We start from the raw sequence: 17,921 nt of genomic DNA, 5'->3' as shown, positions 1-17,921 counted from the left end.
TATTTACGTTCGTTGCTTTTTAAGTCAACTTATCTAAACACAAGGTGTGTAACACATCAAGATTAGGAAAGAATATGAATGAACTGATATTACATAGGACTAATATTTTGAACATATGAAAGTATAATAAAAAAAAACTTCAAAGACTTTAAAGTTACAGAACATTATTCTATCAATGTTGCATGTACATTTTTTTCAATAACTCAATCATAAAAACTGCAAATTTAAGCATGCTTTGTTTGGAGTAATCCTATTTGTTGGGTGACAATTTTAAACTCTTTATAGAATGCAAGTGAATGAGAATAAAGCATGTCGAGATAACTAATGTTAATTTGTGAAGATAACTTTAATTATTCTTAAAGATATTCAAAACAAACCCCGATAAGATTGAAATGATGAATATGATTGACCAAAAATTTCATGCCAAAATGACTAAAACAAACATCAAGATAAAGAAACAAGCCGCACACCTTAGCCACTAGACATTTCTAGAAGAGATGCATGGGAGTTTCAACTATTACCGAACTCAAAGGAGCAAAAGGTAAGAACCCTATTTTCATTTAATTATGACCGATAAATTATATTATTTTGTTCTTTACATGTTGACATGTAGACTCAACGTTTATCGTGAACGAATAACAATCTTTACATGAAAACCAAGTTATCTATGTATATATATGGTGACTCAATAATTATGAACGTTAAACGACTTTACACATAAATGAGTAATAATGTTACATACATAATAAGTAAATAATGTAACATACATATAGTTCTGTCCAACCACTAACACAAATTAAGAAAAGATTGTTCAACAATTATTTTTCATTCCTCATTTTGGCAGGTGTGATCTAAAATAATTGTACATTCAATAAGACAAAAAAAAAAAAAAAAAATCGCAATAAAATATGAAACAGAAATACCAACTATTGAGTTGGGGAAGGAAGCTGAAACAATAATTAATGTTTGCATTAGTGTTCTTAGTAAAGATGTATAAGTTACTATTATTATTATTACAAAGTTGATGGAGGTAGATGATATGTTAATATGAATTATAGCAACTAAAAGTTAAAATCCTATATCTTACTTAGTCAATCATATTTATAGATGGTGATAACTATTTTAAACGATAAAAAAACATAAAAAAAGACGTTTAAACATGCAAATGTATTTTAAAAAAGTTTATAATTTGAATCTCAACGTTAAAAAAAAATACAGCAAAATAGACACAGAAGAAAGGATGGTTGTTCCATAATTGAAAATAAATACAAAAAGACTCCTTACAAGACAAGTTCAAAAATGAAGTCTTTTGTTTTGTTTTCTTTTTTCCTTAATTTCACAAACATACCCTTTTACACTAAATTAAAAAAGAAAAAGAAAAACAACTAATAAAAAACATAAATAACAAAACAAAATTAATAAGAAAATTAGACTGACTTCCATAATTACTTCAAATCCAAAAGCCAATTTAGGCAAAAACAAGAACACATTAAGAAAAAATAATAATAATAATAAATAAACTAAAGAGCACGTATTTCCCCTACGACTGCACGCAGAGGATTCTTCATCTCAGAAGAGAGCTTAAGAAGTTCGGTTAGATCCACGGGGTGGGCCGGGTCGGGGGCCCATTTAAAGTGATGAACCAACTTAGCGACCCATAAAGTGACGGTGACAAGGCCGAGGTTTTTACCCGGGCAGGCCCTCCGGCCTGCCCCGAAAGGGGCAAGGCGGAGGTCGCTGCCACGGATGTCCACGTCGGCATTGAGGAACCTGGCGGGGTTGAACACGTGTGGTTGTTCCCATACGTGGGGATCGTGGGTGATGGCCCACATATTGACCATGGCGGTTGTGTTCTGAGGGATAAGCATGCCGTTGCTGAGCTGGACATCCGACGAAGAGAGACGGGCCCACGATAGCAGTGGACCCGGTGGGTGTAGCCGTAGAGTTTCCTTCACCACCGCCTGTAAGTATGGTAGTTTCGCCACCTCAGCGTCCGTGATGTTGCTTTCCTCACCACCCCCGACTACTCTTTCCAATTCCTTCCTAACTTCTTCTTGTATTTCGCCGTGTAAAACTAACTCCGCCATCACCCATTCCGTTAGTAGCGCTGTCGTATCCGTACCCCTAAATATCATTTCCTTCAAAACCCAAAAAGTAAAAATTAACGAAAGATGGACCAAAATGGAAAAATTAGTATTTATATAGTTTTGTTTTAATGAGAAAGATGATGTGATAAACATACCCATAAAACAGCGATCATGTCATCATCCTTGAGTTTTTCATCACCATCAAGAGAAAGCAAAACGTCAACAAAATCAGAATCATCGGACAAGGTTTTACAACGGCGGTGTTCATCAATTACGCCACCAACAAACTCATTAACCTTAGGAACAAGTTTAGCGCACCGTTGGTTAATACGAAACGGATCATAAAACCAACTCAGCCATGGCATATAATCCGACCAATTAAACGCACCCAATAGCTCAAACCCTTCACGAACCAAATCGCGAACCATTTCCAATTCCATATCCCCTTCCTCCAACCTTTTCCCAAACACACTCCACATCACGTTCTTCAATGAAGCCACTTGAACATGCTTCCTCAACCCCACACTTCCATGGACTATTTGTTCGTGGTGAATGTTGCGAATCATTTCCGCGCATTGCCGCTGACGAGCGCTCTCGTGAGCGGCAATACGCTTTGGAGAGAAAAGGTGGGAAGACGCAATTCTTCTTAACATACGCCAGTACGTTCCGTTCGGTGCGAACCCTATGGCTCGACCGAACATTAGACTCTTCGCGGACTGCTTAAGCGGGCGGTCCGCGAAGTGTGGGGAGGTTAAGATTTCCTTAGCGGTGTTAGGGTCGGATGCGACGACAACAGGAGTGGAGCCGAGAGAGAAAGCCATAAGATTAGATTCGCAACGGGTCGATGCTAAGGCAGCAAGAGTGCGATGAGGTAAGGAATGAGTGAGAGTGAACAAACTGCCAAGAAATGGAAGGCCACGAGGGCCAGGTATAGGGAGTAGGCCCCGACGGTTTCTTCCATTTCTCCAAGCAGTACCACCTGGTGAAAAAACCCAGGTGAGAAGAGCGAGAGAGAAGAAAGCGAGGAGAATGAGGAGGAAGGAGTGAAAGAGGGCATAGTTTTCAAGGCCAAGGAAATAAGGTAGAGCCAGAACCCACCAAGAAGTGGTGTCTTTTGGTTTAAGTAAACAAGACTCCATGTGAGAAAGGGAATTATATGACGAGGAAGAGGTATGTTCTTTTTTTGTGGTAGTGAGTGTGGAGGGAGGAGTGGAATTTATAGGGAGAGCGAGGAAAGGGAGAGAGGATATTTTTCACGTGGGAAGAGGAAGAGGAAGAGGAAAGAGAGTGATGTTTAAGTTATTAACGTTATGGGTGTTATGAAGAGAAGAAGGGCATGTTAAGATTGGGGAGTGAGGGAGTTCATTCACCCATTCAATGAGAGAGTAGTGTGAGAGGATGATCGTGGGGTGGGGGTTACAGTTTTGGATTCAAACCACACATCCATCCATTAATTGTTTACATTTAATCATCCAATAATGATATATTTAATGTTTGTTTCACAAAAAAGGAAAGAAAAAGAGTTTACTTTTGTAATGAAATTAAAATATACAATGTATTTTACCAAAATTTTCAATCATATGTGAGTGTAAATCTTGTTGAATGGATGGATTTGACTTCTTGGGGCCTGGTAGACTTAACCTCTAACTTGGATTTTTTGATTTGGTCTCTCTTTTCCAGTCTACTTGCATGAGAGTTGTTCACCAACGTTGGTTTGTGATGTCTAACCTAACCTAATACAATGATGTCTAAGTTTATCAAGACTTAAGTATATAGTTCAATTTAACCAAAGTTATGGTTCAATACGTTCCATCTTTACTCTCAAGTTATCCTTTTTTCAATAATTCATGTTTCAAATACAACTTCTATGTTAGAAACTTAGAACCCATAGATAATATTTATATTTCACATTCATTAGTATATTAAATTCATTAGTATATTAATGGAAGACCATGACAGTGTGTGTGTGAGACCCTAATGCATGTTATCTGCTTCACATCTTATCTAGATATACCCTCAAAAGGTTTATTAACTACAAGTGATCTACTCTATCTTCAAATCATGTCTCACCATATTATATAATAAATTAGGTTAAAAATATCGTTTTCATCCATATATATACTTCAAAGCTTTTGTTTGATTTTAGTCGTGTCCAAGTTTATATCCCGTACCTTTGAAAACAAAAATAAACTTATGGATCATGGAGTTATAAAGTTTAGTTAATATATTGATAAAATAGCAAGTTTGAATTCTTTTTATAAATATGAAAACTTAAAAAATAGGAATAGATTAAATTAATCGAAAATATGAAGCTTTTCGATAGATGTGAAAGTAGGAAAGATGAAAAGTTTCACCAACATACAAACTTCAATAATATATATTACTAATAAAGTTGAGTTGTTTATACTAACTTACGAAGTTTGTAGATCAAACGACTGCTTAAATTTAGTCCATACTATCGTAAAAATATACTCATATATCATATTCAATAAAAATAAACCTTAGTAGACTAAATTTTAAATTTATCAAAAACACATTATACTAAAATTGGGTATTTGGATTTACAATGTTATTGTTTCTATGATATGGTTATTGTAATAATTGAATTTTATAATCAACAAAAATAAATGAGAATCAATTGGTTTGCTTTTAAAATGAATGGTTTATAAGCTAGATTTAGTTTAAGAATAAATGAGAATTAATGAAAATAAATATCTTTCTTAACTGAAAATTATGTTTTTATTAGATAACATATAATTGACTTCGTCTTCACCTATTAACTTAACGCTTTTGGTCAATTGATAGCAAATAAACTAATGTAATATCTAAGGTTTAAGGTATGAACAAGTTGTCTTTAAATAGCAATCAGTGGCCGTATGATAGATCAAAACTCTAAATCTTTTTTTGAATTGATTTGAGGTTCAAATAAATTCAATAGTGTTTTGAGTTTCAAAAGACTACCAAGTAAACCATCAACTCAATGAAACTCTTTCCAATAGCTCTCTACACTGTAACGTAACTAATTCAAATCTAAGTATAGTTTGTTTTATTATATAAGCTTTCTGGTTTCATGCTTTGCATTTGAACAACAATTGTTAGCTAGATTTTCCAAATTTCATCTCCTGAACTCGAAATCGAAATATGTTGCACCCAGCAAGCTAGATTTTCTCATAGAAAAGCATGGTAGCCTCAGCTGCAAGAACTTCTTCTTCAGAAACGAGATGAACTTCAGAATCTGATACATGAAACCATTCTGTAGAGACGTCCTGTGACTGTGTGTCGCAATCTTGTCCGAGCAAGTAGTCTTGAACTCTTCTATACACGGTGTAATGGCCACCGCCTGGCTTACCAAAATGCTGAACGACTGAAACGACTCGATACAAAAAAGTTTCTGAAGGTTCTATTTGGCAAGTCCTAGTTTCCTGTAGAATTAAGAGAATACACAAGCACCAAGGTTGAATTGAGTCAAGCGCCAAAATCAAATCGGAGTACAATGATTTGAGTTGTGAAAGCAATAGAAACTTTAGACCTACCGAGGAACTGGAGCACGACTTAAAGTTTGTATCCCAGGTTTCTGAGCTTCCTCTAGTTTGAGATGAACTGGTTTCTTCAACAGAACCTTTAAATCGGTCATAACAAATGGGTTCACCTGAGGTTAGATTCATAGGGAACTCATCCTCTCCCGTTAGGCCATTTATGTACTTCAGCATTCTGGCATCAAACTGTGTTCTGAAGAAATCAAGACCGTGGCTCGGTTTTTTATTTGATGAATGTTGCCCTCCAAGTTGCCCTTCTAAATCTTTTATTTCCACTCCCGTCAACATGAATGGAGACATGTCCAAAATCAGGGGGAAAGAAATATGGCCCTAAGGAATGAGATTGCAATGCATCATTTTCATGGAGAAAACAATAAGTTGTGTAGCAATCCTCAACTTTCATCATAAAGCTCTCACCAGAAAAATGATACCAGGAAAAGGATGTTTGGAAGATGAAATCATTCACATTCAACAACAAATATGTTAATTTAGGGGCGTCAAGAGTTGCCACTAATGAGAAAATTAATACCTGAAGTTTGAATGCATCACCAAACATGTTCGTTGAAACACGCTTTAGATGGATGCACAGAATCTGGAAAATACAATAAATATTGATAAGTACATTTAGCTCAGATATAAAGGAATAGTTAAATTAAAATATAAGCTTTAGGGATTTTCTTTTGAACAGAGGCAGAAGTAACTAAGAACTCCACTCAACGCCAACCAAGTTGGTAAGAGTGAGCTATCTTTAGAGAAAAAGGCATATCTACAATTAGACAACCATTTCTAAATCTTGTCTAAGACCAGATACCAGACAACCTGACTTTACAAATTACCCTAAAGGAAGTCTCAAGATAAGAGGACAGGAATTGACTCACCTCACACCCATCCAAAGACGCCCAAGAGCTTAATTTGGTAGGACAACAGCTGAGACCTAAGATCTCTATTAATCTCAAGGCTATAAATAGTTTCAAAAATTGAGAAAAACATGTTAAAAACAAATAAATTTTCCTGCCTCAACCGCCAAAAAAAAAAAAGAAAAAGTGAAGCGACTCCTTTCCCTCCTCAAAGCCCTCCACCACCCCCTTATTTCATGCTACTAAGACAAGTCTACTCAGATCATCTCCGGTAAGGATTAAAAAGAAAAATGTTAAAAACCTTGTCTAAAGTCGTTAGAAGCAAAAGTCTTTCCTCTAGGCCATTAACAAAGATTGAGAAATTTGCAGTTCTAATGCAATTCCAGTTCTAAGATCTCCATTAACCTAAACCCCTTCTTCTCGAAGACTTTATCTGAAAGGTTTCAATCCACATAGTAAAAAGCCTTCTCAAAATTGACTCTAAAAGTAACCCTTCTTTGTTTCTCTGCCTGTGATGTTCAATGGTTTTGTTAGCAATCAACACTTGCTCTAAGATTTCCCTTCTTGCTATAAAGCCCCTTGTGAAGCAGAACTGTATTAAGGGCAATTTTCAATCTACCAGCCAATGTTTTAGCAATAATTTTATATAAACATGCCCCTAGGCTGATGCCCCTATATCTTTAACCTTGTTAACCATGTTTATTTCTATGTTTCAAAAACTGAATAAAAAAATAAAGACACTCAAATTGTACTCCCTTTCAAAATTTTCTCAATCTCATGAACATGAGAAATGATGACAAGGCATTTTAGCTCAAAACTTGAAATTTGACGGAATCAATCTTGTACGAGTTTCTCTATGTTAAAATCCTAGAAGTTATAGTATAGTTTCTATGTGATACAAAAGTTTGGCAAACATCTTCCAAACCCCATCCTCATGGGTCACACTTCAAAGTATAGGAGGAAGCTTTCTTTGGTTGGCTATCATCATAGCATTCTTCTGGAATCTTTGGAAAGAAAAGTGACCAAGTTTTCAACCATAGGTTTTTCTCATGACTCTTTTTTTAGAAAATACCCTTTGTGGCATGTTGAGCTTTTGTCTTTATAGTCTCCCCATTTTAGTCGCTAATTGGAGGTGTTATCAACATATGGTGGCTGGCTAGGAAGCATGGACACAAAGTGTCAATGCCAGATATGTGACAAGCCACGGATGCACCAAGACATAGTCCAGTCATGCGTCCAACATGCAAAATTACATGTCACCTTATAATTTTTTATTTCAAGCACGTGGTAGGCATGCCATGGACACATTATTAAGAAACCAAACCTTTCAGGTGGGCAGTGCTGGCAAAGGCTGTCAACAACAAAGTCCATCAAAGGTAAAGTGGGAATAAGTGGAGGAAAGAAGAATTGGAGGGAGGAAAAGTAAGAATTGAGAGGAGAGATTTTTAAGGTTAGAATTTTTCTTTTCCTAAATTACAAACTTTATTTTTGGGCTCTTAATGGAGCACTTTGTGGTAGGCTCTACATTCTCAAACATTGACATAGTGTTGTGTTTGTGCATCATAGGTGGTTGGGGTGGCAGGGTTCATCACTTTCTTTTGTACCTCTCATTCATCAATGAAACCATTCGTTTCCTCCTTTAAAAATATACATAAATAAATAAAAAGTTCTGCAGGCATACCTTTGGACAGTGAGCAATACTGAGTTGCTTTAGGGTGAACGAAAACTTATTTGACCATGGAACTTTATATAAATGAAGCAGTCTCTGACAACCGCAAGAATCTTGCCTATCACACTTCATAAGTTCTTCAATCTCCATCTAAAGAATTTAAGAAGAATAATACATCAGTCACCAATCAATTATTAAGCAACTATTCTCACGCAGACTAAAAATGAGGCTATCGTATAGTAAGGAGTCTGCAGCAGTTTAGAAGTCAAGCCAGTTAAAAAGAAATAACAAATTAATAAATAGTGAACAACACGTGGAAAATAAGGGAAGAGGAGTACAACTTTGAATGAAAGAAGAAATGAAATTTTAGGTAAAAGAATTACTTCAGATGCTCCCATTGAGGACAGATACTTCAACCCAGCATTATGCCAACAATAGCTGCAACGATAATTCTCAACCTTTTCAGCAGCAAAGAATTGTTTCAAGCAATCCAGCAACGTACAGCCAAAAACCTACTATTGCATTTGAAAAGGTCTATAAGTACAGGAAAAACATTATGTACCTATGTTATTCAAGAATATACACAATATTTAAGTCATGGTGAGTAAAATGGTCAAACAGACATACAATAGTAGAATCACCCCTGAGCGCTGGTGAAACAGGCAAATTGTGAAAGGATTCAAAACTCAGTGAGATCTACAAAAAGAAAGGGAGTCAGTTAATGAACAAAGAAACAAAATGACCAAATGAAATAACATACAGAGATGAACTGCTGGAACAGAAAAAAAAATGAGAATGCAAGAGGATAAATCCACAATGATTTAAAGTTCTCCAACTTAATAAAATGTTTCACTACCAGTAACATGCAGAAAAAATTGCCCCTCATAGTTTAGAGACAAGGGAATCAAACAATAGTTTATGCAAGTATAAGGAAATAGCAAAAAGAATATGATCTAGGAGACCTCTAAGTTTAATGTTATGAAGTCAGAATAAACCTGAGAAGAACAACTTTGACAAGTTAAGATGCTACCAAGAATACCATCAAATGGTACAAGGAAGTGACCTTGCCATCTTTCAAGTTCAGTGGGGCTCTCATTGCAGGAAGTAATAATTCTACCATTAGAACCCATCACATCGGTTAATGAACACTGAGCTGGATAATTAAAATCTGAAATTTCTTCTTTCAATGAAGAAAGAAGATGAAGGAACGCTTCAGCTGCATCCTACAAACCAACGGTAACACAATATGACATCAAACACAGTTGAACTCTGAAAACAATAAAAAAAATACAACTGTCAGTGTTCCACACCTGCTGGCTTGTTAGACTGAAGTTCGGAGTGTAATAAGCCATTGCAAGCATTACTTTCCTTGGGCTCAACACAACTCTTTCCAAAGAAATTTCACCTAGCTCTGTAGAAATGCTTTTTATTGATAACCGAATGACAGGAACAAAGAACCTTCTCCAAAATTAATTATAATATCTGTCACTAATTCAATCATAAAAAATTATAACATTGCTCTTCATGAATACTGTTTACAGTTCCTTAACCACTTATCAGAGGAAAGTTCATTTCTTGATTAAGAAAAAGTACTTCATAAAAGATTCGCAAGTGATCTTATTTTAGTATTCGTGAGTGTCAAGAGCAACTTATTTATTCTCGCATGACAACTGTCACGGTCGTACCCCACTGCATTTGGTTGAAAAGAAAAACCCGCAATCTACTAAATCTAGTCACAGCAACTCATTGCTTCTAAGGCCTTCTAGGCCTTTATTAACATATGTCCATATTGAGACTAGACCAACCCAAAGTGGATAGAACCTTACTTAGTGATTAGACTATTATATGGAATTATAATAGCTTGTCAAGGATAGACGTTGCATAAAAAAAATTCCAAAACATCAATTCCTCAGAAACTACATTGAAACACGAGCAGCAGAAACAAAAACAGAATTGCTTCTAAATATATCAAATTCAGCAGCATCATGTGTGTAAAGACCCAAATGCCTAAACACCCTTCAAATGAAAAGCAAAAGAAAAAAAAAAAATTTGACAATACCTTCTAATAGTGCAGCCAAAGAAACCGTAAGTGGTAAAGCTTCACTCCTCATACCCTCATGAAGTTCAAATTCCTCCACAAACTTTTGAAGGAAAGGTTGAAAAAACACACAGCTAGCTAAAGCCTGACAAAATATCCACATTCGGAAGAACATGAATACAATTCCTAAACCCAACTCTATTCTGTAGCTAACAAAGATAATTCATAAAACATTTCGGACTTTCCAATCAAAAGGGAGAAAGAGAGAAAAGCCATCAGCTGAAAATAATAATACCTGTAAAATCACATTAAAAAAGCAATTGTTTCCAAGATTTTGCAATCCAGGAAGTAGGCGAAGATTCTCTGATGAACTTGGCCCCTTTGTCCAGGATAAAAGACCTAGAATGTTCAGTTTACCAACTCTAATGGAGGAAACAAGAGCTGCGGCGCTCACAAGCCCAGCAGCATACACACAGAACTCAGCTGGTTGGAATCGGGTGATGAAATTCTCGCTTACCCGCTTCATTTGGTAAGCCGGCCACGGCGACCAAAAGGTTGGTACACTCTCGGCTATAAATACGATGCAATAAGTTGGGATGTGAACTACACTTCGAGTGTGTTAGTAAATGATGTAGAACCAACTATTAGTGATTCTTAATACAAGATTATTAGTGAACGATTCATGCTTCCTATCTATTATACTAATCAACTTTTACAAGTATTGTTAAACTCAAAAACTGATCGCATCGCATCGCATCTCATCCATCAATCTATAAATTAATTATGAATAAACATTTAAATTTATTTTCATATAAAAATCTAAAAATTTACTTCCTAAAATATTAAAGAATTGTGAAAGTCTAGAATGTAATTGCGATTAATAAATTGAATTGAGAAAAACAAAAACGAAATCATTAAAATGCGAGAACGAAATAAGTTTTGTATCAGGTTGGAGTTTTGAAGTTTAAAATTGACAATAATGCAAATCTAAGGGTATAAACACAAATTTTCTCTAATATTTATTTGGCAAAAGGGTAAATTTGTAAAACTAGCGGGGGTGCAGTTGCAAAACTCGTAAAGGGGAATTCTTTGCCCTCAAGAAATCTCTTTCTTCAATTTAGGGTTTTAACTCTGCACTGACGGGGGACTTCTTCGATTCACACTTCTCTCTAATCCCCGTCTCTAACAAGCTTCAAAGTTGAAGATCAATTTTGTTCATCTTCAAATCCGATTGAAGAAATGGTACTCTTTCATACTTTCACTTCTAAATTCATTTTCAGATCTGAATCTTTGCCTCTTCTCTTACCGTCACTTCCGATTATGATACGCATTTCGTGTTGGATCTTTTGGAATTTCAGGAAGGTGAACGTAATTTAGAGGAAGCCATAGAGCAGCTGCTCAATGTCGAGAAGCAGATGCGGCTTGCTGGAGATGTGGCCGGCACCAAGAAGGCCGCCACTGACATTTTACAGCTTTGCTTTGAAGCGAAAGCTTGGAGGACTCTCAATGACCAGATTATGCTCTTATCCAAACGCCGTGGACAACTCAAACAGGTTTGCAGAAAATAAATTGGGTCGTTTTTACTTACTACTTTTAACCATTTCGCGTGATAGGAGGACCTATATTGCCTTTTAGCTCTCGGTGTCGTAGCTTGAATCGTCTTCAGCTCTCATTTCTTATTTGAACTATTGTGCACTGATGTTTCTTGTTTAACTCTACTATTTTCATTCAACTATCGTTTTAAGTTATTTGTTAAGTTGTGCATTGAATTTCATTCAAGAGCCTCCCAGTCAGGTACTCCTTTTTCTTTCGGATTAAAACTTCCTACATCTGGGTTTCTAATTTTTCGTTTAGGCCGTAACTGCTATGGTTCAACAAGCAATGCAATACATTGATGAAACACCGGACATTGAGACCAAAATAGAGCTTATCAAGACACTTAACAATGTGTCTGCAGGAAAGGTAAATGTGGTCTGTTAGCTTGAATATATTTTTTGGAGGAAATATTTTTTGGAGGAAAATATTTTTTCCTCAGCTGTGCCCAATGTAGAATTTTATACTTCAGTCTATTGGTTTGTAGATATACGTGGAAATCGAGAGAGCCCGGCTAATCAAGAAATTGGCAAAAATCAAAGAAGAACAGGGACTTATTGCAGAAGCTGCTGACTTGATGCAAGAAATTGCTGTATGTGTTATAGTTTGATGACAACCAGAATTTTCTCATTTCTTTCTTTCCATTTCCAGTGATTTATGTTTCTGATGATTAAAATCACAGGTGGAAACTTTTGGTGCCATGGCTAAAACTGAAAAAATTGCCTTCATTCTTGAACAAGTATGTTCCTTTTTGACTGGTTTTAGGTTATTTGCAGTAACCTGTGCCTTAAATTCTTTGTCTTGAATGCTGGCACAGTTTTTTTTTTTGACAAAACTATATGTTAAAATCTTAATTGCAGGTTCGTCTGTGTTTAGACCGTCAGGATTATGTCCGTGCTCAGATTCTATCAAGGAAAATCAGTCCAAGAGTTTTTGATGCCGATCCTACAAAGGAGAAGAAGAAACCTAAAGAAGGTGACAATATTGTTGAGGAGGCTCCAGCTGATATCCCATCATTAATGGAGTTGAAGCGTATTTACTATGAATTGATGATAAGGTAAATGGAAGCTTAGTTTCTTTTGTTAGTTATGTTTAAAATTTTTGTAATAGCTTTTATAAACTTGTGAATGTGGTATATTTGCCATAGTGGATTTCAGGAGAACCTGCTGTGACAGTATATCCTCTTTGAATTTGTTTTATTTTTGTTCACTGTTTGATTTTTCAATATTTCATCTCTAATTTACCCTTTGACTTCAAGCAACTACAACTATTTGTTGACAAATGTTTTGAGTCCAACGATTTGTGCAGAACCATTGATTTTGAAACAGTAATTCATTCCTTGACCACTAAGCTATGCTTGGATTTGACATGTTTTGTAACTTTAGAACTCTTGAGCAAACTTTAGTGATAGGAAAACTTGTTACTCAATTGAGACTAGCTTTGGTAGGGTAGTAGGAGGATATACAAATTTCAATCAGAGGGAGGAGGGATTGGAGTAGTAAGATTATTTGTTGGTTTCTTCTTTCAAATGCCAGGCAGCTGGTTTAATTTGGTAAGTGCTGACGTATTTTTCTTACTCCTGGTACGTGAAAGATGCTTTGCCAATCTAGGGTGGGTGTCTTATTTTGAGGTATTTGTTCTGCTGATAACAAGAGAACTTTAAGGACAGTTTTGTGAGGTTTGAAGTTTTATTTAGAGTAATGTTTAACTCCAGGGTTCTCTCTATTTTCCTTCATTCCTGATACTCAATTATTGGATAGAGCTGCCATTTAATGATTTCTTATTTTGACTTTTTAAATTTAGGCTTGATACTTATTATACTTTTTTGCCACTCCATTTAGCTCTTATTTCTATCAATTTCCTTTAAAAAAATAAACCACAATAGCACATACGCGAACACATAATAAAATGAGTGGTTTTCTTTTTTAATTGTTTTGTTGCTGATGTTTTGATGCATTTGAGGAGCGTTCCTCTCTTTGTTTTGGATTCCTTCATACATTGTTTGATAGGCAAACAACAAAGAGTTATGACTCCTTTTTTGCCTTAGAGATGTCGAGCTTAGATATGACATAAGGGATGTTTGTATTGGTAGTCCTAGCCCTTCTAGGAGCTTTGCTTGTAGATCATTCTTTTCTACTTAGTAAACCACTCTCCTTCTAGGCAGTGTTTTCTCCATTCTTTGGAAGGTAAAAATCGCAAAAAAGAGTAAAGTTCTTTGTCTGTAAGGTTATTCATGGTAGAATCAATACATTGGATAGGCTCTCGAGGAAGTTTTCGTCTTTGTTTGAGTGTCTTTGGTTAGGTGAAGGAAGATTTGGATTTTTGTTTGGAATTATGATATGCTTGTTTGGCTTGAAACTACTTTGGGCGGTTTGATCTTCAGATAGCTTGACTCAAAGCTTTTAATGATATGATTGATGAGTTCCTTCATTCATCATTTAGGGGGAAGGGAGTTTTTTTACAGCAGGGCTGTGCTTTGTTGTGGAGTGTTTGGGAGAGAAAAATAAATTTTTTAGAGGGATTGAGAGAGAATTTCTTGATGTTTGGTTCCTTGTCAGATTTAATATCTCTTTAGGTCTCAGTCACGAGTTCCTTTTGTAATTATTTGTTAGGTCCTTAAAGTTTGTGTCCCATTTTGCTAGATTGGAGACTTTTTTCTCTCTGGTGTTTGTGTTTCCTTTATGGGCTTTGTTTTTGTTGTTTGTTATACACACACAGCCCTTTGTATTCTTTCATTTTTCTCAATGAAAGTTGGTATCTTATTTTTAAATAAAATTGCAAACGGATAAATTTTAACCAACTTCAACATGCTACGTAATAATGACAAAACCAAAGTTTATATTCAAAGATAGATCAAAACAGTTTCTATTTTATTAGAGACTGTAAGCTCTCAATTATTCATAAAATTCATATTTTTTTTACTAGTTATGCGGTACTTCAACCTCGAGAGGAATAGAAAGATATTTAAAGTGGCTGAGCGGTGTTGAGAAGATTTTTTTCCATGTCACGCTTAATTCATCTCTTTGGATGTCATACTTTAAGAACTTTTATTTGTTCCTTATTCTTCTGGATTGGAGCTCTTTTTCATATTGTCTGTAAATTATCGTTTAGCTGTTTTTGACTTATCTGTTAATACACTTTTTATTCTTTTCATTTTTCACAGTGAATCTCAATATTCCTTAAACATAAAAAATAACCTTGTTGTGCCCACAATTCCATTTATTTGAAAATTTGTGCAAACAATGGAACATATTCCTACCTATAACAGAAACGGATGACAGTTTTTGATAGATGAAATTAAAACCATTTTCTGTGGGATGTAAAACATTCATTCTTTTCCACTGATACATTAGTGGTTCCAGGTTATTCCTCGTAATGACTAAATTTAGGCCACATGTGCCGATTTAAGACATTGGTGGTGTAGGAAAATGAAAGAACATATAAGGGCATTAAAAATGCCCACAAAAGAGTCCTGCTGGCGGCTATTAGTATGCTTGAATATTCCTAAAACATTCACGAAGCCTACTGCATATTTTCATATATGCTTTCTTTTGCAATGAAATCATTTAACCGATTTGTTTATCATCCATTGTAGGTATTATTCGCACCAGAAGGATTACCTTGAAATTTGTCGCTGCTACAAATCAATATATGACATTCCGTCTGTCAAGGAAAACTCAGCTCACTGGATACCAGTTAAGCCCTTTTCCCATTTAGCTAAAGCTACTCCTAGTTTTTATTGCACTTGTCTAATTTTATCACTGTAGGTCCTGAGGAAAATATGTTGGTACCTAGTTCTGTCACCACACGATCCCATGCAGTCTAGCCTTCTTAATTCCATCTTGGAAGATAAAAACCTTTCAGAGATTCCAAATTTCAGGTATGTCTTATTTCATGGAATGCTTATTTCTATTGACAAAAATATATAAATGCTGAACTACTTGAGGTTCTGGTTTAAACTCTCATGTCAGTACTTGAAACTTTGACACTTGAGTATTCTATCCCATTTTACTTTTGTGCTGCTTGTTGATACTCTTCTTTCGTCATCTTTGTCATAGATTGTTGTTGAAACAGCTAGTTACTATGGAGGTCATCCAATGGACAGCTTTATGGAATGATTACAAGGATGAGTTCGAGAATGAGAAGAATTTGTTAGGCGGCTCTTTGGTTGAGAAGGCTGCAGAAGATCTTAAACAAAGGATAATCGAGCATGTATTATATATTCCCTTCACTATACTTTTTACTTCATCTAGCTTTGTACATGTGGTCATTGTAATTCAACGTTTCTTTTTTTGTTATTTAGAATATTCTCGTTGTGTCGAAATATTACTCGAGGATTAAATTGAACAGACTTGCAGAGCTTCTGTGTCTCAACCTTCAGGTTTGTTTATATGCTTACAAATTGTTAAATTTTTATCTCTTAGTTTTATCTCTCTTGATCCATTTTGTTAATATGGTGCATTTTCTTTAATTCAGGAAGCAGAGAAGCATCTCTCTGAAATGGTCGTTTCCAAAGCTTTAGTGGCGAAGATTGACAGGCCGATGGGGATTGTCAGCTTCCAGACATCGAAAGACAGCAATGACATTCTCAATTCATGGGCAATGAACTTGGAGAAACTGCTGGATCTTGTTGAAAAGAGCTGTCACCAAATACACAAGGAGACCATGGTTCATAAAGCTGCTCTAAAAGTTTGAGAGGGAGCCACGAGGCATTGGTATACTGCTCACTCTTCTCATATTTAGAATATATTGAAGAAACAATTTAGTTCATGAATGTTAGTATTTTGACAATTTAGTTCTTGTAGTTTTGAATTTGTACAACTTAATCATCAAGAACTTTACATGAAGTTTAAAATTTGTTACGATTTGAACTTACTGAATTTAATTGAGAGGTGATGCAAATTTGATGCGATCTCATCGACTGGTTCTTTATTTTCATTTACCTGTACGCAGGCTTTTTTTTAATATACACACCTTGGATTAAAGTAGCTGAAATGTATTTAAACCGAACCGAATCGAGAATTTTACGGTTTTTTATGTTTACGAATGTTTGGTGCAGTTTGACCAGAATTTGGCATCATCGACTTTTCTGCCAAACAGATCCATGAAGAATTCGTCCAATGTGGATTGTTTTGTTGGTAAGGAACAAAACTTGTTATTAGAGTTGGAAGTAAAAGATTTGTTGTATAATACCGACTAGAAATGGGAACCGATCTTTTCTTATTCTTGTATCGTCGGCTTTAACTCGCCTTGAGTAGTCTCAGTTCTTAGGGATTTGTTTGCTACATTCATCCAGCTACCATTTTATCCACTTTAGGCGTTTATGCCTATTTCAACTTTGGTTGTGTGTTTGGGATAATTTTTGTGTTGGACGTTTCTTTTTTCCTATTTGTTAGTGATTCTTTTTCAGTTTTTGATAATCATGTTTGTTTTCCCGCCATTTATTTAGAAAAATTATTATAAACAACAAAATGCAGAATTTACCCATTAAATATTAGCTAAATTTTAGATTATACTAAAAGATACACTTCTATTATTAGAGTTTATCGATGTCAATTATAGTATCATTTGTTTACCATATTTTTCAATTTTTTTTCTAGAAGTGTGGCATTTAAATTCTTGCTCAAATTCTCAAAAGAAAAGGCATCTCTGAACTTTCTTTTGGATTTTACCCATACCCATTGTTTTTCACTAAATTGAGACCCAAACCCTTTTTTTCCTTAGTACCGCCAAGAAGAAATAGGTTTACTTCCCAAAAATAGCAAAATTATTTTTAAGTTGTTAGGGTAGCAAAAATTAAAAATCTAAAAAACAAATTAATGGAACGTTGTCTCAACTTAGTTTTAAATAAATTATTCATCTAAAACTCAAATACTCGGTAATCAAGTAGCATATCTTGAAATCCTTGAAACTCTTCAAAATCTAAAAGAATTCAGTTTTTCTATCTTTTATTTTTGTAGATTCCACCTAAATAAATCTTGAAACCGTCCCCTTCAAATCAAGTCTTCAATCAATGGTAGAAAAGATTGGAGCTTCAAGTTTTGTCCTCCTCAAAACCTTCAAATTTTTTATACGTTCGATGTAAATCAAAGGATTTTCTTCTTGCCGACCATCTTCTTCATCAATTCAATTAAAGATTTT

General features: G+C 35.2%; 3 protein-coding genes across 3 annotated transcripts; 1 reads left to right on the top strand and 2 right to left on the bottom strand.

Annotated features, from left to right (window-relative positions):
• Positions 1-1,223: 1,223 nt before the first annotated feature.
• On the bottom strand, positions 1,224-3,353 carry LOC101214099 (cytochrome P450 78A7). The gene is made up of 2 exons (XM_011651084.2): positions 2,243-3,353; positions 1,224-2,138 (listed from the first exon to the last, which is right to left on the bottom strand). The coding sequence occupies exons 1-2, from the start codon at positions 3,224-3,226 to the stop codon at positions 1,521-1,523; spliced, it is 1,602 nt and encodes a 533-aa protein (XP_011649386.1). The 5' UTR covers positions 3,227-3,353; the 3' UTR covers positions 1,224-1,520.
• Positions 3,354-4,967: 1,614 nt separating this feature from the next.
• Positions 4,968-10,883, bottom strand: LOC101213856 (ubiquitin carboxyl-terminal hydrolase 27). The gene is made up of 10 exons (XM_004148410.3): positions 10,483-10,883; positions 10,209-10,332; positions 9,460-9,560; positions 9,145-9,372; positions 8,777-8,845; positions 8,533-8,661; positions 8,162-8,299; positions 6,153-6,215; positions 5,621-5,953; positions 4,968-5,509 (listed from the first exon to the last, which is right to left on the bottom strand). Exons 1-10 carry the CDS (start codon positions 10,711-10,713, stop codon positions 5,246-5,248), a joined length of 1,680 nt encoding a protein of 559 aa, XP_004148458.1. The 5' UTR covers positions 10,714-10,883; the 3' UTR covers positions 4,968-5,245.
• Positions 10,884-11,245: 362 nt separating this feature from the next.
• On the top strand, positions 11,246-17,168 carry LOC101213616 (26S proteasome non-ATPase regulatory subunit 12 homolog A). The gene is made up of 12 exons (XM_004148409.3): positions 11,246-11,429; positions 11,546-11,740; positions 12,042-12,149; positions 12,268-12,372; positions 12,463-12,519; positions 12,641-12,837; positions 15,376-15,475; positions 15,548-15,660; positions 15,839-15,992; positions 16,084-16,161; positions 16,257-16,495; positions 16,840-17,168. The coding sequence occupies exons 1-11, from the start codon at positions 11,427-11,429 to the stop codon at positions 16,473-16,475; spliced, it is 1,329 nt and encodes a 442-aa protein (XP_004148457.1). The 5' UTR covers positions 11,246-11,426; the 3' UTR covers positions 16,476-16,495; positions 16,840-17,168.
• Positions 17,169-17,921: the final 753 nt, after the last annotated feature.

Source organism: Cucumis sativus, chromosome 2 (assembly GCF_000004075.3).
Source record: "Cucumis sativus cultivar 9930 chromosome 2, Cucumber_9930_V3, whole genome shotgun sequence".
Taxonomy (NCBI): Eukaryota; Viridiplantae; Streptophyta; class Magnoliopsida; order Cucurbitales; family Cucurbitaceae; genus Cucumis; species Cucumis sativus.
This window is presented reverse-complemented; position numbering and strand designations above follow the sequence as displayed.